This window comes from Triticum urartu, unplaced genomic scaffold, assembly GCF_003073215.2.
Source record: "Triticum urartu cultivar G1812 unplaced genomic scaffold, Tu2.1 TuUngrouped_contig_3591, whole genome shotgun sequence".
In the NCBI taxonomy this organism is placed as follows: Eukaryota; Viridiplantae; Streptophyta; class Magnoliopsida; order Poales; family Poaceae; genus Triticum; species Triticum urartu.
The window spans coordinates 1-27,461 of NW_024114135.1; the positions used below are offsets into that span (position 1 = coordinate 1).

The 27,461-nt window shown below is 47.2% G+C and overlaps 2 protein-coding genes and 2 long non-coding RNA genes across 5 annotated transcripts; 3 read left to right on the forward strand and 1 right to left on the reverse strand.

Moving 5' to 3' along the window:
- Positions 1 to 95: 95 nt before the first annotated feature.
- LOC125527331 lies at positions 96 to 3,285 on the forward strand. The gene is made up of 4 exons (XR_007292037.1): positions 96 to 227; positions 966 to 1,070; positions 2,033 to 2,122; positions 3,142 to 3,285. It is a non-coding gene; the product is annotated as an uncharacterized LOC125527331 (long non-coding RNA).
- Positions 3,286 to 11,209: 7,924 nt separating this feature from the next.
- LOC125527332 lies at positions 11,210 to 12,417 on the forward strand. The gene is made up of 2 exons (XR_007292038.1): positions 11,210 to 11,945; positions 12,060 to 12,417. It is a non-coding gene; the product is annotated as an uncharacterized LOC125527332 (long non-coding RNA).
- A 4,196-nt stretch (positions 12,418 to 16,613) lies between these two features.
- LOC125527328 (caskin-1-like) lies at positions 16,614 to 23,879 on the reverse strand. Its single transcript, XM_048691859.1, has 6 exons — positions 23,839 to 23,879; positions 23,544 to 23,748; positions 22,389 to 22,399; positions 18,875 to 19,409; positions 18,717 to 18,788; positions 16,614 to 18,214 (listed from the first exon to the last, which is right to left on the reverse strand). The coding sequence occupies exons 1-6, from the start codon at positions 23,877 to 23,879 to the stop codon at positions 18,077 to 18,079; spliced, it is 1,002 nt and encodes a 333-aa protein (XP_048547816.1). The 3' UTR covers positions 16,614 to 18,076.
- Positions 23,880 to 25,598: 1,719 nt separating this feature from the next.
- LOC125527329 (subtilisin-chymotrypsin inhibitor-2A-like) lies at positions 25,599 to 26,393 on the forward strand. Of its 2 annotated transcripts, none has more exons than XR_007292034.1 (2): positions 25,599 to 25,914; positions 26,027 to 26,393. XR_007292034.1 is itself a non-coding variant. In XM_048691860.1 (2 exons), the coding sequence occupies exon 2, from the start codon at positions 26,042 to 26,044 to the stop codon at positions 26,270 to 26,272; it is 231 nt and encodes a 76-aa protein (XP_048547817.1). In that variant the 5' UTR covers positions 25,847 to 25,914; the 3' UTR covers positions 26,273 to 26,393. The 2 variants fall into 2 exon arrangements, 1 of the variants encoding a protein (XP_048547817.1); XM_048691860.1 differs by having other exon boundaries at positions 25,847 to 25,914; positions 26,042 to 26,393.
- The last annotated feature ends 1,068 nt before the right edge of the window (positions 26,394 to 27,461 follow it).

The following is a 27,461-nucleotide window of genomic DNA, read 5'->3' on the forward strand; positions in this document are numbered from 1 at the left end:
TAGCATGGCTATGTGTTGATTGATCTCAAATATTGTTACACTAGCATTTTGTGTTGTGTCCATTCGAGATAGACCTGACTGACTTTGTTGTTACAGGCTTAGGGAGATTGATGACACGTGGAGCCGGTTTGTCGACGGAAGGCACTTGACGTCGAGACCGTCTAGCAGCCGTACACGGTGTGATGATCTGGACTCCCATGACTACCTCTTGAGCTACACCTATTTAGGTGAGTCCCTGGTCTCTCCCTCCTCTGTTTGCTCTGGTCATACTGTGCTCTGTTCTGGCCATCGAGCCAATGGTCATGGTCTATCCCGTGTTTTACATATATTCGATGCATTTAGATGATTCTTTCTTGCAAATGAGGTTTACAACTACGTTGGACCGATACGGCGACACCGATACGAGTACGGCGATACGGGATACGGCAATTTCTAAAAACAGCAATATGCGATACGTCGAGTATATATAAATAATTAATAAAAATAACATGTAAAAAAACCAACATAACAAAATGTCCTCGACTCCATTAGTTGCCTGATTGCCTCCAAGCCTCTTTTCTTTTGTCATGAATGATCCAGTGTCAACTCCTCATGGTGTACGCAAAATAGAAAATACATCAACAAGCAGCAACATCAGGAAGCAATTTTATCCAACAAGCAACGATAGATAGAAGTGATATATAGCCTCCTTTGTGCACCTATTTCTCTCGGTGTACTGGTACTACGGACGCCAGCAAGAATCTGGTCTTCTCGCATGGAGACATAGGCCATAGTACCTTGAAATATACTCAGGAATCTTGTAATTTTGTTGTTGCTGTAAACAGTTCTGTGTACTTTGAACACAGTACAATTAGAACTTTTTATTTACTTATTATTAGAGCTTGTAAGGTTTCCAATTGTTATTGTATTAATTAATTACTCATTCATGTGTTGACACAATATGCTTCACATGCAATTTCTTATAGGGGAAAGAGAAGTTTGATTTTAATCCGGCCAAGCCGAACGAGTTCTGGCTTCTTGCACTTCTTATTCCGAGGGTTGTGGTTGCTGGTCTTAATTGGATATCCAAGGTGTGAACACTGTTATTTCGAAAAGATAATACTACTAGATTTCTCGTTTTTCATAGTTTCTGTTTGTTGTACTCGCTGTTTCATTTTACATGTTTAGTGTTGCTGCAACAACTGGTCATCTATAATCTCGTTAGCTTCCAGCGCTAGTATTCAATCCATAGTTTAGTTATGTGAATCTAAAGATCCATGGGCATTTTCCACTTATTTAGTAAGCATCTTTGTTTTTTTTTTGTTGTTTGCATATTAAAGGGGAGAATAGATAGAGATAAGAAACTGGAAGTAATCACGCGGAGCAGACCTGTGTAGCCCTAATGGATGACTAGACATCACTATCCTGATGTTTATAGGTGTCTCTGTTTACTTGAGAGCTTTTTTGGTTGTTTGCTGTTAGATGGCCGTACAATCTGAAGACCATATGTGATTGCTTTTCTTCTTGGTGGCGTGTCACTGATCTTTCTTGGTTTGGTATCATTATCCTTCTTTGCTTAAATGGTTCATTATCACCTGAGGTGTTTATGTGATGGCTTCGTGTCAAGAGTCATTGATAGATGGTGATGACTGTGTTATTGCCATGATTGTTATTCTGCACTTGAACTTTGGATTACTCTTATAAATGTCCTCTGATAGGTTTAATCTTTACAATATTAGCTTCCTTGCTTTCACCTCTTGGCACACTTTCATAAGAGGATTGATTAGCATTAGCCTATAGTTGTGCCTTTTGATGTCATTCATGGAGCTGGCTTTTCCATAGTATCACAGGTCCATTCAATAAGATCCTGGAATTTCGCCTTTCTACAATAGAATTTTATGATTTGTTCATTTGATATGCATTTGCTTGCTTCCATGTCTATATTGTTCTGACATCATGGGTGTTCTCTTCCTGAGCATAGTTCTTGTGTTTAATTCTGCTTTGGTCGCTACTATGATTGCTTAACCTTTGTCATGTTCCCTTCCCTTTTCAGAAAAATTAGCTTATTCTTTGAGGTCGTCTAATATTCTACAATCATGGATTGCGCAACCGTGGCAGTGGTGGTCGCCTCTTATTGGTTCAGGTGAGACCTTGATCTCTCTCTCTCTCTCTCTCTCTCTCTCTCTCTCTCTGACTGAGATGGTCTGTCAATTTTTGAATGCTGATTTAGTGTTCGTTCACCACAATCATGTGAGCTTGCTGGATTAATTATTTCAAAATGTTAAAGATTTTGGGCAAGAAAGGGCTTAGTTGGATTCAAAATGTGAAAACTAAGCCCTCTCACTAATCAGATGTTGCTTCTCAACTATGGAGCAAAATTATATGATTTGGTCTTTATTTGTTATCTTGTCACCTTGTTGGATGAAATTGGATCTGCCCCATCTACTAAATCGAACACCTATTGCATTATTTAATAAGTGCTTTATCGAGCTAAGCATAGCAGGAGCTTGCTCTTGTGTTGGTGCTATTTTTGGTAGTGTTATTGTGGCATGTTTATTTGGTTATGGTCACCATCCACGAACAGTTCATCTGTAGTTTAAAACTAGTACGGATTCAGAACGCTGTTTTTTCCTTTAGCATTTTTGTGTCAAAAAGTACCAGCCTGATTAGTTGAAGTTCATATGGTACTATATTGAACCCATATTAAATTAGCTCACTGGTATAAGCGCCTAGCCAAGCTAAGGAGAGCATGAGCTTGCACTTGTCTTGTTGCTATTTTTGCTACTTCTATGGGGTCATGTTAAATTAATTTCTATCATCGTCGATGAACTAGAGTCCATCTGCAAGTTTGAAACTAGTTTGGATCAAGAAGACTGGTATCGGTAGTATTTTTGGTTGAGAAAGCACCAGCATCATAAGGCAACGGAGTTCTAATTCATGAGTGACACACTGTAACCACATTATGGATTTTTTTGCTGAACCCGTTATACCAATGCCTCTTCACACTATGATGTCCTTATTTTGATGTCCTTTGTAACAGAATTTACCAGAAACATCCTTTTAGCGCATAATGGCATGGAAAAATGTTCTTTGTAGGCAATCAACCATACATGTATTGAGAATGATGAACATCTTTGTTCTTGTTGTTGTTGCTTGCTGCAGGTGCCACTTTTGGTTTGGTCTGGTGCAGGGCAAGGTGATGCATGTGGTGTGGCCGCTCCGCGAGCTGGGCAGAGTTGCTCGCCAAGATCTCATCTCCCAATAAAGCATGAATTTTTGGACCTCAACATCTATTCCTCTGTTCAAGCAAGTCTTCGTTTCCTCTCTCTCTCTCTCTCTCTCTCTCTCTCTCTCTGCTCTGTTCTTTGGCTAAAATGTTGTGTTGTGAGTGTCCTGTCAAAAGCAAAGCAATTTGGTAAGTAGAGAGAATAATTTTTGTGGGGCTGGTTTATAATCTTTGCCTGTAGAGAGAGGGGGGGGGGGGTGCATTTTTTGGATGAAAAAAATGACACCCCTGATACATTGCCTTTTGGAACTATACTAGGTGCGCGCTCCTCTTATATTGTTTGTTTACCTTGCAGCTGCAACACTTTGCGCATGTTTGGAGGGAGCTTGTCGAAGATGAGATGCTGTAGCGGTGTTGCCAACATTTTGTTTCGTTTGTCCTTACTTCTGCAAAGCATGCTAGTGCCAGCCAACACCTTGTTTTGTATTCGTTTGGCACAAGTGGTGTCTGCTCATCTCCAGGGTAGTTGAGGTGTGTGCGTTGATGACATTAATTCAGTTGCTGAAGAAGGGCGGCTGTGTCGAGTAGAAAGATTGTTAGTTTGCTGAGGATTGACAAGGACTGCTCCGGCGAGTAGCAAGATGAATTCATCGGCCTAGTTATTAATAAGGTTCATGTGGTGTTTTGATGTTTTTGGAAGAGCTAAAGCTAGCTTGCTGTGTGTTGTGGAACCTATCTCTTGAGTTTGTAATTTGTCAACTCCACAGTTTGGAGGTGGATGAATAAATGAACAAGGGAATGACCCGGACTTGAATTTTCATCCTTCTTTTTGACAATTATAAACATGCATGCATGTATGTATGTTGATGAAGTCGGCTGGCTGGCTAATGATATGGTATGAACCGTGTGATGATTTTTGAAAAGCAAGTGTGTGTTTTCAAATGTACCACTAGAAACTGACTTGACTTCTTTACCTGGTGTTTGTTTGTATGTATGTAAACAAGATGTATTCTTTGGCTCAACCAATTGGAAGCAGCCAGTCTTCTTGTTCTTGTCCTCCCAACTTAACAATGAAATTAAAATATTAATGACTTTGCTAATTTTTCCCAATTATGTGAGAAGAAGAAAGATAATCGAACTGAGGTATGTGTTAATTACCATGTGAGAATTACTTTTGAGTCTTGTTGATGCTTCAGTTTGATAGGTTGTTCTGATCATCATTCTACTCAATTTGGAGCACAGCACAACACACTGTTGAATCGGTCGAATCTTATCTTTCTGTTATATAGAATATACTATGTACTAGCGAAGTGATCAATTTTCTCTAGTCATATCCTACTTAGTAGGAAGCAATACAAGTTTGTTACTCAAAGATGTGACGTTATTCACAATCCTAATTAATCAGCTACTAGGAAGTGATTGGAAACTGCCCCCCAAGATCTGACGTGATTGACAATCCTACTTAAATAAACAGAGAGGCACTTGAGACAGAGAGAGATAGAGAGGATACACGTGAGACAAACACCCATACTGTATAGGGCCAGAGAAACTAATCCACCGTAACCTCCTTTGCACGTTGGCCATGCAAGGCTGTAGCTGAAGAATAGGGCGACGCCATAACAAACTCTTAGCTGGAAGCAGACGCTAGGTTGTTTGGATAGACAAGGGATGATACGGATCTGACGTGATATGGGAACTAACTACTTGGCGCTAATTTAGGGAGGGAAATGTATCAAAACTTCGTCCATTGATTGATTCTCTTGATCGCCCCCCGGCCTAGAAACCAGGCACTTTCCGTCTTCTCCTCAATCGATCATTACTCCGCCTCCCTAGATTCCTCCATCCCTCCCTTTGTGCCCATTGGCTCCGTCACGCCTCACGCGGATCAGACTCCCATCCGACGTCCCTCCTCGCTCCTCGCTTGCTCAATGCTCGCCAAGCCGTACACGGTCTTCTCTATAAATGGCCAGCCCGTTGCTACCGCCGCTCGATCTTTCCCCCACGCCTTGCTCCTCCTCCTCTCTCCTGCTTAAGCCAACCCACAACGAGTACATTAGGCGTGCATCCGCCCAAGGTTCAGATGTTGTGTCCTTGATTCGCACCATGCCATGAGATGGTCCATGGGTGGGCGGCTGGGCGTGCACTGAGTTCTTGTCTTGTCGACCCTTTCTTCAACGCCCCGGCATGCTTGTGGGCGGATGTTGCGCAGCTCTCGTCCACAATGTCAGGTTTGTTTGTTTGTTTGTTTTGTCCCCCAACTCTCGTTTCTTGATCTAACCTCCTTCAAGAAAATCTTGGCGTGGTGTGATTCAACCTGACATTTGTTTCTTTTCTCTGTGTACCTTGTGATGCAGTTGGTCCTGCTGGACATGAGAGGAGGCAATCCTCACGAGCACAAGCACAAGCTATGCGTTTGATTCAGAAGGTCAACACCAGTTCTTCCAAGCAAAGGTACGGAAACAAAATTACATATGCTTTCTTTGATTGGTAAAGTTGAATGTGTTGACTTGATTGCTTTCTTCTCCGGTAGTATGTATAATCGAGCCAATAGGGCCTTGAAATCCACATTCCTCATTGTCTCATAGGAAAACATAGTCTAGTTTTAGTACAAGATTCAGTCTGATAACATAGCAATAAGAAACCTACCGGTGAATCGTGTCCAACTGCTCGTGATCACCAGATATCTGAACAAGCAAACCACAGGGTAGCATTAGGGTGTTGATTACAACAACAACAAAGCCTTTAGTCCCAAACAAGTTGGGGGAGGCTAGGGCTGAAACCCATAAGAAACTCGCAACCATTTCTTTTGTTTTAGACTGCTCCTTATTGAAGTTTTTTCATTGTTTTTCTGGGATTATCGCAGTCTTGCTGACTATATGAAGCAGCGAGCGACAAGAGCTCTTTCTGTGTCTCTAGGGTAGTAGTAGCCAACCATGAGATAGAGCAGGCCCATTTAGTCTAGTATAAAAAGAGTGTCAGTAATTAGTAGTAATCCATTTACTTAGCATTGCAGCAGCACCAACACAAGTATATATATTTGTGGCAATGAGTACTACAACTCATAGTCTCTCTAAGACTTGGTGCCCATGGAAAAGGAGGAAGAAGTGAACCTAGTAATTATCTAGTGGGTGCCAGTAAATATCAACCAATCTCTTTGTGTTAGCAGCAGTTTGACGCCTTGGTGGCAGCCTCATTGTGTGATTATTGCTAAATCTCAGCGTCGACCAGCTGGGCTTCTTTATTTATTCGCCGGCATTGAAACCTAAACTTCTAAAACCAACAAGAACTTTTTTGGAAGGTGGATGAACACGAGACCTGAAAATGTTGTAGCCAACAGTGATTATCAAATTTTCTTTGGCAGCTCTCTCTGTAGATGTAGAATAGAAGATACGCTAACTGTTTGTCTGTTCTGGGGTACTATGTGCCTGCCCTGTTGAAAATAGATCATTGCTTTCATATTGTCAGTGTCCATGTTGCCGGTCTGTGTCTCGAAGTCCTCCTGTGTAGGCTGCAGCAGTAATTAGAGCGTGTGCAGACCTGGTGCCAAGAGTGATCTTGAGGCACCATACTACTGGTCTAGACGCTACAGTGCAAGAGGCTAGGTAAAAAAAATTGTATAGGATGGACATAAATCTGCACTTTGGCTGAGCAGGTCACCCTACAACCTACGCCCTAGATCCGGTAGGGCCCTAGCTCCTACCAATTTGGTATCCAGAGACTCGGGCTCGATCATGTCTTCGTCAACGCCAACGCCGCTGCTGCCAATCATCACCATCGCACCGCTCACCACTGCCGGTTCCCCCACGCCGCCGGCCCCGGTCACCTCCGCTGCGCCGACAACTAGGGCTGGACGTCCGAACGGGCTAATGGGCTCGGCTCGGAGCTCGCTCCAGCTCGGCCCGACTCAGCTCGGCCCGAGAGCTAAATAGGCTGAGCCGAGCCACGTGAAATGGGCCCGTTGGCCGACCGAGCCGAGCCTGTTTTGGCCCGGTCCAGCTCGGTGGCTCGTCCGAAGCCGAAGCCCAGAACGCGACGCAATCACACAGCCCAGCAGAGGAGCGCAACCAGCCTAACCCAGCGAGTCGCGTCGTCTCCACTGTCTCCTCCCGCTAGGGTTCGCCGCCGCCGCCCCATGCTTCTCGCCAAGCTATTTCCTGCATGCCACCACGACGCATCCTGCCACCGGCGTCGGCACGCACAAGCGCATCCAGCGGCCGCAGCGCACGCACGCATCACCAGCCTGTTGATTGATTCTTGGACACAAGTACAAAACTTGAAGCATGTTGATTGAATCCTGGAGTTGGCTGGATGCACACGTACGAGAGGAAGCAAGATCAACTGCTACGGAGGCTAGCCACCTGCGTTCGACGCACCAGACGCCCGACCTCGCCACGCCGGCACGTCTTCGTCGTGCTCCCCTCAACGCCGTCAAGCCAACCTCGCCTGAGGCGCCCGTACGCCCACGCACCCAGCCTCCAGAGGCAAAACGAGCTGCTCGGGCTGGACCGAGCCATAGGCAAGACGAGCCGAGCCTCCAGATGCGGGCTCGTTCAACTAGCGAGCCGAGCCGAGCATGGCTCGTTCATGGCGAGCCAAATCCAGGCTCGAACCGAACTCGGCTCGGCTCGGCTCGTGTCCAGCCCTACCGACAACTGCTGTTTTCACGCCGGAAGAAGTCACCAGCATCTTGCAGGATCTCGTGATGGCCGTCCAGGGCATCTATCTATACCTGCCGGGGCCGCCTGCACCTCCGCCGGCTGCGACTACCGCCGCCTACGGCCACCCCGCGCTGCCGTGGCCGTCCCAGGGCGTGCCTGCAATGGGCGGGCCACTGCTGCCGCCGTTCCAGGCGGGGCACCCCAGCGGGCCGCCTCCGCCGCTGCTGCACCTGCCCTGGTACTCGGTACCCACGGCAATCATCGGGGCCCATCCGTCGTTCCAGCCGCCACCCGCCCCAATGCCGTCCTGGCCACAGTGGCCCGCACCGATTCTCGCGGCGCCTTCCGCGCCTGCCCCAGCGCCGCACTGGCCCGTGCCGGCCCCAGCCATGCCAACCGCGCCGCCCGCGCCGGTCCAGCTTCCATCGCCGCCGCCCAGCTCCGGACTGGGCCAGTCCACACCGGGAGGCCTCCCGATCCAGCAGGTCCGGTTTCCGCCATCACCGTCCCAGATCCCGGCCTGGCTAACCGGGACGTCGCCACCGCCAGTTTACACGGAGGCCGGGGACTCACCGGTACCCACGCTGCAGTCTGGGGCCTCGTCCGGCTCCGCGGGGGCCTATGTCGGTCTCCCCACCGTTGACCGGGCGCCGTCATCATCACTGCTCCGCATTGCCGAGCCGGTCGGCCATGGCGCGCCGACGCAGACGCCGCCACGGTTTGCCAAGATCGACTTCGCCACTTATGACGGCACGGAGGACCTGATTAACTGGCTCAACCAGTGTGAGCAGTTTTTCCGTGGACAGTGCACGCTCGCGTCGGAGCGCACTTGGCTGGCATCCTACCACCTCCGCGGTGCAGCCCAGACCTGGTACTACGCCCTCGAGCAGGACGAGGGCAGCATGCCCCCTTGGGAGCGCTTCCGCGAGCTTTGCCTCCTTCGTTTTGGGCCCCCGATCCGCGGGAGCCGCCTGGCGGAGCTAGGCCGCCTTCCCTTCACCTCCACTGTTCAGGACTTCGCCGATCGTTTCCAGGCCGTGGCATGCCACGCGTCGGGTGTGACGGCGCAGCAGCGGGCTGACCTCTTTGTCGGTGGACATCCGGATCACATCCGCATGGACGTGGAGCTTCAGGGACCCCAGGATATCCAGACGGCCATGTACTACGCCCGTGCGTTCGAGCGCCGCACGGTGGCCGTCCAACAGGAGTCACCGTCCCGGGCCACTGGGTCGCTACCCTGGCCAGATCCCGCTCCGGGTAGGACTGTTCAGGCTTCCGCGGCACCCCTCGCCGCGACCGCGGCGCGACCGTTCCGCTGGCTCACGTCGGCCGAGCTACTCGAGCGTCGCCGCCAAGGGTTGTGCTTCAATTGCGACGAGCCCTACACGCCCGCCCACGCCTGCCCGCGACTCTTCTACCTGGCGGTTGCAGACTACATTCCGGAGGACGCCGTCGTTGCCGACCTTGCCGCCCCAGTTGTCGCGAAGGTGTTTGACGCTGGTTGATCACCTCGAGGAGTTCAGCAAGCGCTTCCCCACCTTACAGCTCGAGGGCGAGCTGTTTGTGCAGACGGGGAGAAGTGTTATGACCGGCATAGTATCTTAATTAGGGGCTTAGCCCAATTATCTTATCGTATTAGGATCATTTGCTTAGGAGTCAAGTAAACCTCTCTATATAAAGAGAGGAGATGTATCAATCTAATCAAGCAAGAAGCAATCAATATTTGCTCGGCTTCGCTTAGGGGCCAGGAGACCTAAACCCTAGCCGCCTCCGGCATTCGCCGCCGCTGCTCCCGTCACAAGGACGGCGCCACGTCGCCGGCCGCCGCGCACCAGCCCTCGCACTTCCCCCTCCTTCCCCTACAACCTACTCCCTAGATCTGGTAGGGCCCTAGCTCCTACCAGTGTGTGTGTGTGTGTGTGTGTTAGTTGGCATGAACCGCGGAGGAGCGACCGTGTCGGGCGCTGGATCCGGCCGGGTAGGGCCCGTGCATGAGCTCCAGGTGTGCGAGCTCCGTGCGTGGGACATGAGGAGTGCGTGTGTGGGAGGCGACGCATGCATATAAAGCCTACTCCCTCCCGTGTAATGGCCCTAGCAGATCAAGTTCATGCTCGAGGAGAAAAACTGAAAAGTTGTCCGTGCGGCAGGGTGTTTGTGCGCCACCATATCATCTATGTCTTCTCTCTTGCCGTGATTTCTTGTCTACAGTGATCGTCAGCCTGTCGTGAGGCAGTCAGCCCCAACATTTGGTATCAGAGCCAGGTTGTGGAGGTTTATTGCAGGCGGCCATGTCGCTTGTCCTGTACAGTGGTGGCGCGATGTTGTTGCCCGTCCCGCCGTTGCCGTCAACGAACTACACCTCCTGGGCGATCAAGGAGTAGGCGATCCTTGATGCCCAGGGGCTGTGGGGTGTGGCGGAGCCGGCGGACGGCACGGCGATGGACGACAAGAAGACCTAGATGGCTCGGCCATTGTTGCTCTGGGTGCTGTCGAAGGATGTGCTGACGCAGGTCGCGACGAGGCCGGTGGCGAGGAATGTGTGGGACAGCCTCAAGATGAGGTTCGTCGGCGTCGATCGCGTCAAGTTGGCGCGGCTCGCAATGCTCTGCGGCGAATTCGACCGCATGCAGATGCACGATGGCGAGGAGCTGGATGCGTACGCTAGGCGGATTAGCGGCATGGCGGCGACGTATGCAGGGCTAGGGGAGACGCTCGGGCATCTGGAGATGGTGAGGAGGCTGCTCAATACCGTGCCGGACCGGCTGTTCGCCGCGGTGGCCGGGATTGAGCAGTTCTTCGACATCGACTCAATACTGTTCGAGGAGGCACTCGAGAGGTTGAAGGCATTCGAGGAGCGGGCGCGGCGGCGCACCCAGGACAGCGGTGAGCGGAACAGTGATCACCTGATGCTCACCGCGGCGTAGTAGGCGGCGCGGCGGCGTCAGGAGGGCGGCGACTTCGACCCCCACGATGACAGCGATGGCAGCACAGCGTCGGGCAGTGAAGGGAAGCGGCGTGGCTGCTGCTACAACTGCAGGCAGTGGCAGGAGAGCAAGCTCTCGCCTTGGAGGTCGCGACGCCAACACTCCTCTAGGCCGTGGCTTAGGTGGGGGGGGGGGGATTGTTGGGTAACAAGCCACGGCGGGCCAAGTCTAGTGCGTGTGCGGGCGCACGCTGGGCGTGTCGGGTGGGTTCGGGCCACGCTGGGTCCTCATCGTGTGGGTCCGTGTGTAGCATAGGGGTATGCATGTGTGTGTGTGTGTCAGTTGGCGTGAACCGCGGAGCATAGGGGTATGCGCGTGCGTGCGTGCGTGTGTAGGGGGGGGGGGGAGTGGGGTGCGTCGGAGGTGCGGCGTGCGCATCAGTGCGTGCGCATATAAAAGCCTGCTGCCTTGCCTCCTGTGTAATGGCCCTAGCAGATATCGAGTTCGTGCTCGAGGAGAAAAACAAAAAAAGCCGTTCGTACGGCAGAATGTTTGTGCGCTACCATATCTTCTGTGTCTTCTCTCTTGCAATAATTTGTTGTCTCGGGTGATCGCCGGCCTGTCGTAAGGCCGTCAGCCCCAACACCACATTTGCCGAGTTTGTCGCCGACCGACCCTCGTCGTGCAGAACCGCGGCGTCAACTGGGAGTGGATCTTCATGGACGATGCTGATGACGAAAAGATGCCCTCGATTTACCCTGCCGCCAATGAATGACCACGAGGATGTCCACTGCGGCAAGAGGGTCATTAGGCTATCGTACGCGCCATCTATTATACGTAATCAAATGACGCCAAACCAATTTAGCACCTCTGCGCTGCATGCATGCATGTGCGAGAGCATCTTCTCTGCATATGCAGCCAATTTGAGCAGCAAAAACAATTACTCTTGTCCTCCACGCCTGCACGTCTAAGAGCATCTTATCTTCGTTCGCCCTTGTCGCATATATACATGTGACTATGTGAGAGCATCCTATCTTCATCTTCTGTCTTGTGATAGATCACCCATATAAATAGACATATGTAGATGATGACATGAGGTATGCAAATACTAGCTAGTATCAATCAATCAAGTTCAGAGTGAGCTCCATTGAGGAGCCGGTAAGTAGTCCATAGATCCCTCTCTCGATGCCTAGCACTGGCGTTGTTTTTATACATTCCCTTAACTAGAGGAAGGAAGGAGCTAGCTAACTATCTCAGTTAACTGTTTTGCAGCGCGCACGGACGGCGATGAGCTGGCCGGACGTCGCCGCCACCAGGGAGGAGAAGACGTCATGGCCGGAGTTAGTGGGGAAGTCACTCGAGGAGGTCAGGGAGGTCATCCTCAAGGACATGCCTGAAGCGGACACCGTAGTCCTCCCTGCCTGTTCCGTGGTGTTCGCGGACTGGAGGAGCAACCGGGTCCGCATCTTCGTCGACACTGTCGCGAACACTCCTAGCATTGGCTAGCTAGCTTTGCTCGCTAGGAGCGATGTGCATTCGGCATGCATGTCGTGTGCTTGTGACCGAATAATTATTTCAATAATGAATGAATAAGTACATGCTGACCACGAGCATGTTATTTATGGATCAATTTATTTTCAGCTGTTTGGGTTACAGCTGATCGATGTGCTCGACTGGTTAATTATTTGTAGCTTGAGTTTTTTCATTTTTGGAGCAACAACTACTTCGTAATCAACTATTACAGCGGTCAAGCGTTCCCTAGGGAAAGTGTAATATGAGGCTTATAGGCATAGAACGGCAACTGCCACCGCGATCCCACATCAAGCGCCGTTGACGCCTGAGAAACCTCCGCCTGCAACGCGCGTCCTGCAACGACCCCTTGAACGGGATCCCAAGATCTGCCGCCACCGGCACCGCCACAAGGACCCACCACGTGGCTCGTCATCCTTGGCAGAGGGGATGCCACCACCACCATGCTCGGATCCGGCACCACGCCGACACCTCTGGCAGTCCAGCAACAACGTCGGTGAAGAAGGGCAACCAAGGCGCGTGCCCACCATAGCTTAGGGCTGTCGGTTGACTGGTCCCCCGCACCACCTAGAGGAGAACCGATTTGGGGTGAGAACCCCAGGTCTGCCGCTGTCGAGATCCCATTAGGGCGCCACCCGAATGCGCCAACTCAGCCTCCACGCCGGGTGCACAGGGGCGCTGTCGCGTCTCGGCCAGAGATCCCCTCGTGGAGAGACGGGGTGAACCTGTCGTCCACCGTCCGCCGGGTGAGGTTCGTTCGCTGGCCTCCTACTGTGACGACGGGGAAGAAGGGGGGGGTGGGTCTGGGGCGGCGGCGGCTAGGGTTCGCCCGAGCCGCCTGTTGGAAATATGAGCAAATTAGTACGAGATTTAATCCGAATAAACAGATGATAAATCATGACTACATCAACAGAGATTAAACTAATCATGTGAACTAGCATAGCAGATGAACAGATCACATATAGGGCACATACTAGAAACATGAATTGTACCACGATCTCGAACAGGAAGGATAGAATCACATACGGTGCAGCGGAAGCAACACCGCCGGTGTTGACGTTGTCACCCATGTCGTCGAGGATGAGGTTGCCGAGGTCGGGGAAGAAGTCGTCGTTCGCGAAGTCGTCGATGCCAGCAGTCGCGCGAGTGCGCTCCCCAAAAACCTGATCGCCCCTCTCCCGTACAGGATCACGAGAGGCGGGGTTCCGGAGGCCTGCTGTCCCTTCTCCCGGTGCACGCCGAAAGGAGGGATGGAGAAGACTTGCTTGGCGGCGCAATGAACTGGAACGGTGGTGAGAAACCATACGAAGCCGGGTAGGTCGTGGGAGTAAACCCCACGTCCGAGTCATCACGATCCAAAAAAATCGGAAACGGTTCAGTAATTAACGCGTCCGTTAATTATTAATTAATGACTCATTAATTTTTCCTGAGCAGCAAAAATATAGACAACGTGCATAGCTCTGTCCTCGGCTCGGCTCAATCCCGCAACCCGCGGCGCGTCGTGACGAGCGAGGAGGAGGAGCGCGCGTGTAGGTCTCCTCTTCTCATGCTCATACAAGTGGTAGGAGAGCTCACCTTATAAAGAGGTGCAACTCTCTCTCAACTTATGAGGTGGGACTAAACTTTAGCCTCACTCACTCCACTCACATGTGTGCATGAATGGGCCAAGAGAATTTCAGAATTTTAGTTGGGCTTTGGGCCAAAAGCCCACTAGCAAATTCCAACAATCCCCCACAAAGTCTCATTGGCACATTCCACCATTTGTTTCCAAAACATTGTTTATATACCGGTGCTTAGTGGAGACTGTGAAGTTGAACTTCCACTTGGAGATTTATGCTACACTAGATCACAACTTGAATAGTGGACTATGCCTTGAACTACAAGTTTTCTGCGAGACTAGTTTCGCACAAATTCTTGACCGATACTAGGCTGCCGCAAGGCTTCCCCGCGGGTGGAGCGTATACGTCATACTCCAGGGCCTTTTCATGAATTTATTAGAGAACACCCAATTCTCACAGACTGCGACGTTAACAGTCAAATTCATATAGGTGTGTTCCTCAGAAGATGTTCTGCAGGACAACATCTCTGCTTACCCGAATAAGCCACTTGGAACACATTAAGATAAGTATCAACCTGCCATGCAGATCAGGAGAGTATTGCATCTTCACAGAGTGGGATAGTTAACATAGGGATACTCTCCTCCCAGCTGACCAACAACTTGTCTCCCACTTCTACTTCACGCGATCTCCGATCACATAGAGTGGGTTACCACTATGGACAACTCATGCGGTGGGTCTCAAACCCATCTCCATCGATGCATTATCTATCACATTACGTGATAGACCCTTTGTGAAGGGATCTGCCAAGTTTTTCGACGTCTGGATATAATCCAACGTAATAACTCCGGAGTTCCTCAATTTTCTGACAGATTTTAGTCTCCTCTTCACATGTCTTGAGGACTTCATATTGTCCTTCAAACTGTTTATCTTGACGATCACAGTTTGATTATCACAGTTCATCAGGATAGGGGGTATTGGTTTTTCAACCATAGGCAAGTCCATCAAGAGTTCACGAAGCCACTCCGCTTCAACAGTGGCAGTGTCCAATGCTGTGAGTTCTGCTTCCATAGTTGACCTCATTAAGATGGTCTGCTTGCAAGACTTCCAGGAAACAACGCCACCATCAAGTGTAAAAACATAACCACTTGTGGCCTTTATCTCATCAACATCAGAAATCCAGTTTGAGTCACTATAACCCTCCAGTACCCTTGGATACCTGGTGTAGTGAATCCCACAGCTTGCGGTGCCTTTCAAATAGCATATAACTCTCTCAAGCGCATGCCAATGATCATCTCCCGGTTTTGACACAAACCGACTCAGCTTGCTCGCAGCAAAAGAGTGTCAGGCCTCGTGGCACTCGCCAAATACATAAGCGAACCAATAATCTGAGAATACCTCAGGTGATCTCTAGCAATCCGTCGATTCTTTCGAAGCAACACACTAGCATCATATGGAGTTGGAGAAGGTGTGCAGCCGCTATAGCCAAAACGACTCAAGACCTTTTCCACATAGTGAGACTGAAGCAGTGTGATCCCACCATTCTCATCTCTCAACAGCTTGATGTTTAAGATAACATCAGCTACTCCTAGATCCTTCATCTCAAAACAGTGCGATAAGAAATCCTTAACCTCCTTGATTAAATCAAGTTTGGTTCCAAATATCAATATGTCGTCGACATACAGACAAAGACTAACTCCTTCGCCCCCACCATACCATAGTACACGCACTTGTCACCATCGTTTACTACAAAGCCGGCAGCAGTTAATGTTCTTTCGAACTTCTCATGCCACTCCTTCGGAGCTTGTTTAAGGCCATATAAAGACTTTAATAACTTGCACACCTTTCCTTCCTGACAAGGTACTATAAAACCATCTGGCTGATCCATGTAAATTTCCTCCTTCAACTTTCCATTGAGGAAAGCTGTCTTAACGTCCATTTGATGAACGAGAAGACCATGTGAGGCAGCCAATGATAGTAGCACCTGAATTGTGGTCAGTCTAGCCACGGGTGAGTAAGTATCAAAGAAGTCTTCACCTTCTTTCTGGGTATAACCCTTGGCCACAAGCCGTGCCTTGTACTTTTCAATCGTACCATCAGGTCTAAGCTTCTTCTTGAACACCCACTTACATCCTACAGGTTTGCACCCATAAGGACGGTCAGTGATCTCCCAGGTACCGTTAGCTAAGATGGAATCCATCTCGCTACGTACAACTTCCTTCCAGTAGTCAGCATCAGAAGATGCATAGGCTTCTGAAATAGTCCTGGGTGTGTCATCCACGAGGTACACAATGAAATCATCACCAAAGGACTTTGCAGTCCTCTGTCTCTTACTCCTCACAGGAGATCCATTGTCACCCTCAACAGGATTCTCAACGTATTCCATCGCAATGGTGGGTTCAGGAATTACAGTGAATTCCTCACTAGATGGAGTAGGAAATATGTCATCAAAGAAAGTTGCATCATTTGACTCCATAATCGTACCAACATGCATGTCGGACACCTCAGATTTTATTATCAAAAATCTATAGCCAATGCTATGAAAAGCATAGCCTAGAAGAACACAATCCACGGTTTTTGGTCCAAGCTTGTGCTTCTTGGGAATTGGTATATTGAATTTCGCCAAACAACCCCAAGAACGTAGGTAAGAGAGTTTCAACCTTTTCCTTTCCCATTCCTCAAATGGAGTCATGGTCTTATGCTTTGTGGGAACCCGGTTTAGGACATGACACGCAGTCATTAGCGCCTCCCCCCACCATTCCTTGGATAGACCCAAAGTGTCTAACATGGTGTTAACCATATCAGTTAGAAACTTAATAACTAAACTATGTATGTAAGCTAGTAATCGCTCCCATAAACTGAAAAGGAAAGACTGCTGGTAAAAAGAGCCAACAAGACAACCAATATGCCCAAGCTCCAGAAAAAAGAAATAACCCAAATACACTGCCAAAGCAAATAAAAAAATGACAGGATAAAAAAGAATGATCAACCTGAACAGATCGTAGGAAAGGAACACCCAAAAATGGTGCGCCCCCTCCCACGACGGAGCCTGACGGAAGTGGCCGGTGGGCATCAGCGGCAGGGCCGAGCCATCTTCCTTGCTGGCTCTGTCTTCCCCATCTTCCTCGCTGGCTATAATTAAGGCATCCAAAGAAGCAAGTAGCTAACATTAGTTTATAGAGCCTTGGAATTGGGCCACAAGATCATGGCAAAATAACAGGAGCACATCATTTCTTGTGGTTTGCATGGTCTCTCAAACTTTTCATGGCTGGTTTGCTATTACTTCCAATTTTGCTTGTACTGTATTAAATAAGCCCTATTAAAGCATACCAAAGATGGTTTTCTATGCAAAATAAATAGACAAAAAATGAATGAAGCAAAAAAATGCAGATGAAACCTTTCAATAATGAACTAATTCCTAGTTTAACCGAAAGGCATTACCGTACGTGAGAACAAATATTGTCAGTGAGCACTAACAAGAAAATTCAGCAGTGCATTATGCCATAGTTTCCTATGATCTAAACTGGTTGGAGACACGAATTGTTAATGCATCTTCCTTTGATCAAGAACTGGCTGGAGACATAAAGTATTAATATTTTACTTATAATATGAGCAAGAACAGAGCCAAAACTAAGGTCCCTAAGGAAATGCAGTATTATCTTTATGCTAAATATACATTTCAAACACATGTCAAATAAACTGGATTTGAGATAGTGTCAAATGTATCCCGCCGGTAACGAGCGCTATGGAGGGACAGAGAAAAAAACATGCGCTTGGCCATGGAGGCAGTAAGGGCGCGGTGAGAGGTAGAGACGGGCGGCAGACCTACTTTATCTTCCCGGTGGCTGCACCCCGGCACGACCGGAGCGCAGCCATTTGGCAGGTGTTAGCGTCTTATCATCAACAGAAAGCAGCAGCAATGTGGGATTCTTATAAAAGAACCAAGACACAGTCAGCATTACATGCCAGTTCCGTGCCAAATTAAGCGCACTAATACCTGCAAGCATGCACTATGGCACCAGCATAATTTTCTCCTGCATGTAAAGCATATTTAATATTCGTTGGTAACTCCGAACCTGAATACCACCATCTTCACCAAATTCCCATGTATCACTGGGAAGACAATGTCAACGTTGGCAGCAAGATGCTCCGCGAATTCAGACAGGGAGCCGAATTCTTGTGCTAGACTGTAGAAGGTGAAGTTTAGAACTGAACAATTTGATATGGACTAAACATTAGCAAGGAAGAGAAATAAACCATGGCAGTAAGCTCACCTTTCAAGCTTGAAATGAAAGTCTGAAGGGGTGTTGGAATACAGCCGTGGAGTAGGAACACAAGAGACTGTCATTTTACAAACAAAGTGCTCCAATCAATAAAATACTACCTTTTATCCATGAGGGTATCCCAATCAAACCAAACAGAGTAGGCAATTGTTTAATCAGAATTCAACCAAGGGAATTATTGTATGACCATGTGTAGAGAGACATGAAAGTGGGTTCAGATAATGCATCGGCAGATTCAGTTCAGACAAACTAACTAACACCACAAGTAAGCAGCGAATGACAGAATATTCAGCTAAGAAATGTTACTGAATGATTTCAGACAAGCGAATTCAGTACAGTCAAACTATTACTCCGGCCGAGTGTCAAAAACGCTCTTATATTATGGGACGGATGGAGTATATGATTATCAGATTATTTATAAAGAAATCAAAGCGGGATCCTCTGATAATGCATCGCCGGATTCGGTTCAGATAAACGCATTAGCAGCACAGCAAAGCAGCGAATGACTGAATATTCACTTAAGGAATTAATAAGAGCAGTTAAGCAGATAGGTAGCTCACCTGCGCCGGCAATATTGCGAACTCGTTCATGCCGCAGTCGATGTAGTAGCAGCTCACCAACAAGTCCCCACCCTGCATCCAGCATTCCTCATCAGCGAACCAACAAGCAACCAACAAGAAAGGGCGCGGTGAGAGGCGGAGACGGGTGGGAGACCTACTTTATCTTCCCGGCGGCTGCACCCCACCATGACCGGAGCGAAGTCACCGCCACCCTTCTCTGGCACGGATCCACCGCTCGTGTGCATTTTCTTTGGCAACGTCGCCGAAGAGAAAACTGAAGGAGAGGAGGAGGCGTAGTGGAGAGCAGGGAAAGAGGGGAACGGGGCGAGGTGCGGAGGAAGTGGGTGAGGCGTTGGGGATGGGTACGATGGCCAGGGTGCTCCAACCCTGCTGCTCCTTCCCCCATCACCATCCTCTGGTCTCCTTCTCTGCCGCACCCCTCTTCTCCACTCGACAGAGCATCGGGAGCTGGCGAGGGTGGGGTCGAAGATGCGGGAGCAGGAGAGGGGCGAGTGGCAACAACGACCACGCGCTAGGTCTTCGACGGGAGGAGGAGAGAAGTGGAGGAGAGGAGGCGGCGGCAGCAGGAGAGGAGGAGGCGGCGGCAGCAGGAGAGGAGGAGGCGGTGGCAGCAGGAGAGGCGGAGGCGTCTGCGGTTGGTGGCGGATTAGGTCACGGGCTAGCTTCGTTCTGCTCGCTCACTGCGTTGTCTGGCCTTTATATGTTCAATGCATGAAATGATGAAAATGCCCCTGGGAGGACATCGATTTTACACGCGGTGGCACAACGCTATACGGGGCGAATTTACACACGGCACAACGCTATACGGGGCGACGTGGATGGCTTCCTCGTGCCTAGCGGTTCTTGAGGGTTTATATGTTCAATTAGATAGTCTGATCAGTCCAACCAGTCGCACTACTTCCAAAAATCTTGAAAATAACAACTAGCATGTTAGTTGCCTGTTGAAACAAAGCTTGCCAGCGTGTGCACAATGACAACATACATGATATGGATATAGTTGATAGAAGACTTTGTAGGTTATGCTACATAAAGTCTTTCTAATTTATAGAGTAAATAAAATTAACAATTTTTTTGAAGCAACTTGTTTTGGTCTACAAAATAATGCATGACGAGTCAGAAATTCGCTTTGGCACAAGGGAGCGCGTGCTCCTGCCACCGGAAAAAATATTTCGAAGTGTGAAAAATTCTAAACAAAAATTTGGCGCATACATCTCGATATTATATGTGTGTACGTCAAGTTTTGGTGAAAACCAATATTTTTTTGTGGCTTGTGTAAAAAGAAAAAAAATATGTCTTGTGAAAAGCATTTTTTAACATCAGATTTTGTCTTTTTCACACGCGAAACATAACTTGTCAGTTTTTCATGAAATGACTTTGTGAGCATGTACAATATCAAGATGTACACGGTAAATCTTTGTTTGAATTTTTTTAACATTTTGAGATACGTTTAAACACATTTGAAAAAACAGGCGCGTGCGCTCCTGTGTGCCAAAACGCCACTCTCGATGTTGAGTCGACATCTAGTATCTCGAAAGACTTGAGTAGGAGTTATATTGGCTAATCATCCTACCTTAGTAGTATATGCTTGTTACATTTTGCAATAACATTACTTTCTTTATGTGGAATCATTGTTATATTATTGGTTATGTATGGAAAATCTTCATTCATTTTGCTTACACGTTAGAATCTTAGATTACTTAGCTATTATTATATTCTTGGTCTCCTTGAAATTATCTTACATATATATGTTTAAATAACTCATTTATATAGATAAAGTAATGTTAGAGCGACCTGCTTCCATCCACACCCTAGCCTATGTCCCATGACAGATAAGTTATGAAATTATAAGTGTGTGTCATGATCTAGTTTTGACATCTAGCAAGGTGGCACCCAACTTAATTTGTCGCTCATGGTTTACATTGTAGTACATGTTAGGTGTTTACAGGTTTGATCCTTCTGATCTACGACTTTCTTCATCGGCGATGGTTGCTACTCTGGTGTGCTGGTCCTATGGGGCCTTAGCACGACGACTTCCCGACTGTCTACTACAACAAGGTCTGCCCCGACTCCGGTGAGGGAGGGGTGATGACGGCGGCCCGCCTTCGGCTCGCTCCAGTGCTTGTAGTCATTGCTAGGTGGTCCACGGACATGGTTATAATTTTTATTACCTTTGTTATTCTTTGTACTATCATGATTGAAGATGAATAGATTGGAAGTTTCCCGCAAGAAAAGGCTAGTCATGGTTTTTGGAAGGTCGTCGTGCTTGATTCGGTCGATCATATTAATTGTCTTGTTGTGCAGTTGGCTACACTTTTTTAAATAGTACTAGTTAACCAAATACTTTGGAGTATGCCTCTACCAACAGATGAAAGAACGAGACTTCCTCGCAAGTTGGCAACCATGTACAGAGTTGTACTTTTTAAATGTGCAAGTTCCTAGAAGATGCAAATAGTTGTTCGGAACTGTATTGCCTGGTCAGCCTGATCGGCCACACTAATGCCCCTGGTCCTTTCATCATTTTCAAAACAGTAAGTTGTCTGTTAGATTCATATTTATACTACAACAAAGCTTGCAAACTTGTACACAATAACATCGTACACATCATAGAGCCAAAAATCGGCGTCCAAATGATATATGAAGTATTCCTATTTTATAGAAGTAACTAAATTAACAAATTGTTATGGTAAAAAGAAATCTACAGTTAGCTAATTGCGGAAAGAGTAGCCTGGTCCGGTCAAGAATGTAATGCATGATGAGTCTGCATTTACTAGTTTGAAAGACTTGACTAGTAGTGCTTGTTGCAATAATATTGTTTTCTTATGTACTCACTCCGTTCCTTTATCTAAGTTGCATTATTTCCAACTCGGTGAGCAAGGCAGCAATTTTTGGAGCGTCTGGGACAATACTACCCCTGATATTAGTTTACCGTTGGAGATCAATTACGTGAGCCTCCATTGATTTGACCGCTGCATGCAGATTTGCTATTGGCCTTGTATGGCACATGCAATTGGCGTATCCCAGCAAATCAGGGATGCAAATAACTGTCTTGCCTCCTTTACGAAAATGAGTACCCACATAAGCGCGCGACCAGCAGAAAAAAGGAGGGAAGTGGCTTGGCGCCAACACAATGAAGATTTTAAATTATGCTTTCGTATACAAAATGAGTCAACTAACCCTGGTTTTTTACGTTCCCTTCTTCCAGTACATGGCCAAAAAAAAATGGTTGATGTAGACTTGCATCCAGCACCTAATTGAGATTCAATTGAGGACAACGAAGACGGGGCCTGTGATCTTGGATATGACTATAACTGGCTAGCTTCCGATGACTCCTACGACGGTATGTTCTTGTGCAATCTGACTTTCTTCCAGTAGTAGCCGGAGAATATTTCATTGTGGGCTCCGCGTGTAGAAGTTGAGCAAGCCCTCCAGGACGGCAACGGACGCCAGCGTGATCGACTTGATGCCAGCGACGAAGCCGACGATGAGGCGGACCTCCTTGATCACACGCTAGGTGATGCTGCCGAGCACATAATTGTTCTTTGTTGGATGAATTAGCTATAGCTACGGTCCTACTCTGGATCTTCCTAAATTATCCCAACATACAAATGTTTAAATAATTATATTTTTCCATCGAACCAGCTTGAGATCAACCTTATCTTCTCCTGCAAATACAGCACATAATTACTAAAGAACCAGAGATGTCAATTACTGTGCCAGGTAAGAAAAAAAGGAACCCCAGACACCAGTCACACCAGTTGAGGCCCATGACAGATATGAAATTATATTATACGTCATCCTGTACTTTGACATCTTGCGAGGACAGATACGATACGGCACCCTACTTAATTGATTTTACAAGGTTTACATACAATAATGTACACGTCAGGCTGTTGACTGGCTATACTGTTCTTGATTCGTTCGATCATACTGATCGTTTAGTCTGCAATTGGCGGCACTTTTTAAAGAGTACGTACCAACTAAGCGAACATTTTGGACTATCTTCCCACAAGTGGATGAAAGACCAAGACCTCGTCACAGCCAAGGCTGGTTGTACTTTTTAAATTGCAATTTGTCAGAAGAGCGCTAGAGTTGTTCAAACTAGATTGTCTAGTTAGGCCTAGTTTGCAATTGACTATACTTTTTTAAGGGTAGGAGTACCAGCTGAGCAAAGACTTTGCAGTGTCTCTCAACCAATCGATGAAAGAGCAAAACATCATGACAACCCAGATGAGTTGTAGTTTTTAAAGTGCAATTTCTGGGAAGAGGCCTCGAAATTGCATTGTCTAGTTAGCATGTTCAAAGTATTCATCAGCTAGGGATGATATAGGTGTTTTTTTTTCTGTACAAATATCTTATGGATGTGTTAGGTTCCTCGTACTGTATCTGGTTGGAGTCGAAAATGTAACTTCTGACGCTGTTTTTGGCTGAGACAAAAAACTTCCGACTGCTTGGTGGGAATGTTTATAGTTTGGCCCTGGTGGAGGAGAAGTGCAGCGCAGGCCATCGACGGCGTGCCCCCCTTCACGATTCGTATCAGGATAAAGTGCTAGTAAGAGTATAGCTGGAAGTTGTTTTTCGGCGTGCGTCGTCTATGCGTATTCGAAGGACCAATCTGACAGTACGTTCTGACACGAAGGATGTACGCTCCCTGACGAATGGCCGAAGACGACCTTTGCAACCAGTACGAGAGATATATCACTCGCACATGTCGCCGGACAGCACCGACTGGCTCGAGCCCACTCATCTAGGTGGCCGGAGGGGGAAGCAACGTCATGTTCGTGATGGACGGCGCCATGGACGACATACGCATCGCGCAGCGAGGAACACAATGATGTTGTGCCTGTTCATGCTCTTGGTCTTGGCAAGTCTCCGAATTGCCCTCTCCGGCGTGCCCCTGCCAACGGGCGCTTCAGGCAGGATGGGAGCGCCGACGTACCCCGCTTCAGCAACCTCGCGCACCACCAGAGCATGTGCCGCTCCGACCGATCTGCAGTTTCGGCACGCATGCCAGCTGGTAAGGATGAGAGAATATGGAGAACAGGAACAGCACAGCCCATCCGCCGACTACATGCAGAGAAGAAGAAGGCAGAGTTTTACTCACCCTGCGCCCAACGCCGGCCTAGTCTCTCCCGGAGTCGCCATGAGCAGACCTCGAGCGGCCCCAACGCAAATAATTAGTGCGGACGGAGGACGAGACAACGCCGCACACGCAACCCAAACTTGTTGTCCACACACTTCAGTAAATTCAGAGTCGGTCCCGCGTGGTTAAAGAAAAAGTACGGCCTGCATGCATGGTACTTTTTTGTCAGATGTGTACCCCCGCTTGAGCCCACTTAGCCAACCTGGACACAGTATTCGCCCGTACGCAATGAGGTATGCTGCCTTTTTGCTATTTTGACAAGCATTTACTGCTCGGATCACCTCGCCTGGATGTGTGGCTGGATATCTGCGTCCAGATGCCGCTGCGTCCAGGACGTCTGCTCTCCCTGATGGACTTCATACTTGCGGGTCACAAAATTCCCCAACTCCTATTTGGCGCCTGAAGCACCAGTTAGAGTTCTTTCTGTAAACCGGTGCAACCCCTCCACTGTGTATCTAAATGGGCCTGCCCATGTAGGTCTTTCGTTTTTCAGGTTTTTTGAAACCTTCCCATGATTTTTTGACAGGCTGCTAATTGTTTTAACGGTTTTTCTGGGTGGGTTTTCTTCAAATTTTCTCTAGCACGGATTTAGCTGATTTAACATTTCCTTTACATTTTTAGTTTATGTTTTCTTTAAAATTTTCTATTTTTATTTTTTAGTTTTTATTTTTTTTCTCAATTTATTTTGTCATTTATCGCTATTATCAAATTCTTGTAATTTTCAAAAAATTGCTAAATTATTCGAATTCTCACTTTTCAAAATTTTATGAACTTTTTTCAAATCCATGAACTTCTTCTTAAATTGATGAACCTTTTTCAAATTATGGTTATTTACAATGTTTTTTCAAATTTGTAAACTTATTTTCATTTTGGTAACCTTTTTAAAAAAATTTAACTTTCCAAATAATGAAAAGTTTTCAAATTCATAAACTGTTGTCAAATTTGTAATTTTCAAATTTCATGAACTTTTCAAAATTTGTTGATTTTTTCTGAAAAATAATGTTTTCTCATTTATGTGAGATTTTGCCTTTCCCGAAAAAGTCACAGGCAACTCTCTGTGGCACTGGTCAACTCCCGCATGTGAGTGTCAGTTATCTCGATTAGCACCAAAGGTGGAGAGCTCCTATAAGGTATTTATGCCGCAAGCAACCCCTACTGGCGCTCCCGCGCATGTGCTATGAGCTGGCCAAACTACCCAGCTCGCTCACCTGGTTCAAATGGTTGCCTGGTTTGACCGGTTGACTAGCGACCCTTAACTTTTTGAAAAGCTCAAAAACGAAAAGCACAAAAAAAATTCAAAAGAAATCACGAGTTTAAAAAGGTTCACGAATTTGACAAAAGTTCATGGCAGAGAAAATGTTCATGAATTCTACAGAAATGTCAGGAAATTTGGAATAAAAGAAGATGACGAGTTTGAAAAAAGTTCAAAGCATGATATAATCACTGGGGAAAAATGGGTAAACAAAACGAAGTATGACAAGGCAGCACAGACTCACCTGAAGAATTGATTGAATGTTCTAGCTGTGCAAGAAGGTGATGATCTAGCATTGGCTTATTGTGTGACATTTATATAAGAAGATCTTGGTACTCCCTTCATCCAAAATAGCTTGTCCCAAACTTGTTCCTTAAATGAATGTATCTAGCACTAACTTGGTGCTAGATATATTCATTTGAGGGACAAGTTTCTCCGGACGGAGGGAGTAGTTATTAACTAAGTTACGGAGAAGTACGCACCACGAAGATGTTGCTACAGATTGACCCGTGAATCGCTTGGTATGCTGCCCTCTTCTGTAGCGCCCGTACGTGTTATCCATGAGGAAATCTAGTGCGGCCAATGAGCACCCTACCTCGTGTATCACGCGCCCCCTGGGTGCATGCATGTGCCGATGTGCTATCTCTTCTCTGCAGATACCTCATAGCTGCATGGCCGCATCTGTGGATCTCCCCTATAAATACGCATACTTGTAGTAAGTTATATGCAGATATCAACCAACTCCAGCGATCAATTAATAAGCTCGAGCTTCATTTAGCTACAGCGTGAGTATCCCATCTAGCCTTTGTCCATCAATCTTTACCTAGTTAGCATTGGTAAATTGTGCTTAATTAGAAACACATCTTGCTATTGCTAGCTCAGTGTATTGTTTTGTAGGGTGCCAGATCGACGATGAGCTCCACAGACGCCACCGCCCCCGGAGGCCTCTTCGTTGAGGAGTCGAAGTCGTGGCCGGAGGTGGTGGGGAAGTCCATCAAGGAGGCCAGGGAGATCATTCTCAAGGACAAGCCTGAAGCCGACATCGTCGTCCTCCCAGCAGGGGCACCGGTCACCCTGGACTTGAGGCCAAACCGTGTGCGCATCTTTGTTGACACCGTTGCCGAAACACCCTTCACCGGCTAGGCAGCTTTGCTGGCATGAAGGAATGTATGCCTGCACCATGCATGCTCATGAATACGTTTTTATCAATGGATGAATAAATGCAGGCATGTCAAGCATTAACATGGCATGGCATGGATCTCTATGGGTGTGTATGTTTTTGCATTGTATTTTATTTTGATGAGAGAGTGCTAGATCAGAGTATTTGATTAACTCAATGTCGTCCTCGAAATTAGAGCGGCCAATTGCACTAATTTATCTAAACCCGAAAGCATGTATAGAAAAATAAAAAAATCCTAAGGAAGCGCCAGCACGTGACACTTGGCGGCTGCTGAGAGCGCGCCTGCGGGGCTCCCCCAAGGGGTAGCCCTTAGTTAGTTACTCCTCGGGAAGTCCTATATTAATGACATAAGCTATGAAATTTCACCAAGACGCTTGTAGAGTTCTTAGGCTGGTCATAGTGGGGAGTAACTTAGACTAATAACATGCATATGTTACTAGTCTATGTTACTACCTCTATAGTGCATAGTATCATAGATTAGTATCATAGGTGATCTCATTTATTGACATGCATGACACATAGTAGCATCACATTTATTATGTTACGGTATCTACATATGTTACTATAACCATCTCTCTCTTCTTTAATTGCCTGCCACATAAGCATGTTTGCGAGTCCCAAGTGCATGATACTACTTATGTTACCCCCACTATGGCCAGCCTTAAGCCCATGGCCGCTTTTGTTTTATTTTATATGTTTTCCTTTCTTTTTCTTGTTTCCTTTTTCTTTCCGTTGGTTTTCTTTTCCTATTGTCGTACTATTAGTTTTACTTTTAAAACATTTTTTTGGTATGCTATTGTTTTTACTTTCCTTTTTCGTAACTACTTAAACCTTATTACCAAAGTACACAAATGTATATCCAGACATGTGTCAACAATATTTTTTTAATACATGAACTTTTTTGAATACAAAGACAAATTGGGGAAGATGGCTCGGCCAACAACCTCTTCATGAAGATTATCGACTCAGATGTAGGCTATCCAATCGACACGCTGCGATACCATCATCACTAAAGATAACATCGGCTAGAAGTGGGGGCCCCTCCTCTGCAATGGTACGGATCATCTTTAGAACCATTGGCCATTGTGTTCGCCTTGTTTGGCATCGTGGACAAAAAGGAAATATTTTTCAGCCATGTTATGGATTCTGATA

Excerpts from the sequence above, each read along its gene's own strand:
- LOC125527329 (XM_048691860.1), top strand. The coding sequence starts at position 26,042 with ATGAGCTCCACAGACGCCACCGCCCCCGGAGGCCTCTTCGTTGAGGAG.
- LOC125527328 (XM_048691859.1), bottom strand. The coding sequence starts at position 23,879 with ATGGCGACTCCGGGAGAGACTAGGCCGGCGTTGGGCGCAGG. Across the intron at positions 23,749-23,838 it reads AGGCCGGCGTTGGGCGCAGG|CTGGCATGCGTGCCGAAACT; the intron begins GTGAGTAAAACT and ends CATCCTTACCAG. Across the intron at positions 18,215-18,716 it reads TCGCAATATTGCCGGCGCAG|TCTCTTGTGTTCCTACTCCA; the intron begins GTGAGCTACCTA and ends GTAAAATGACAG.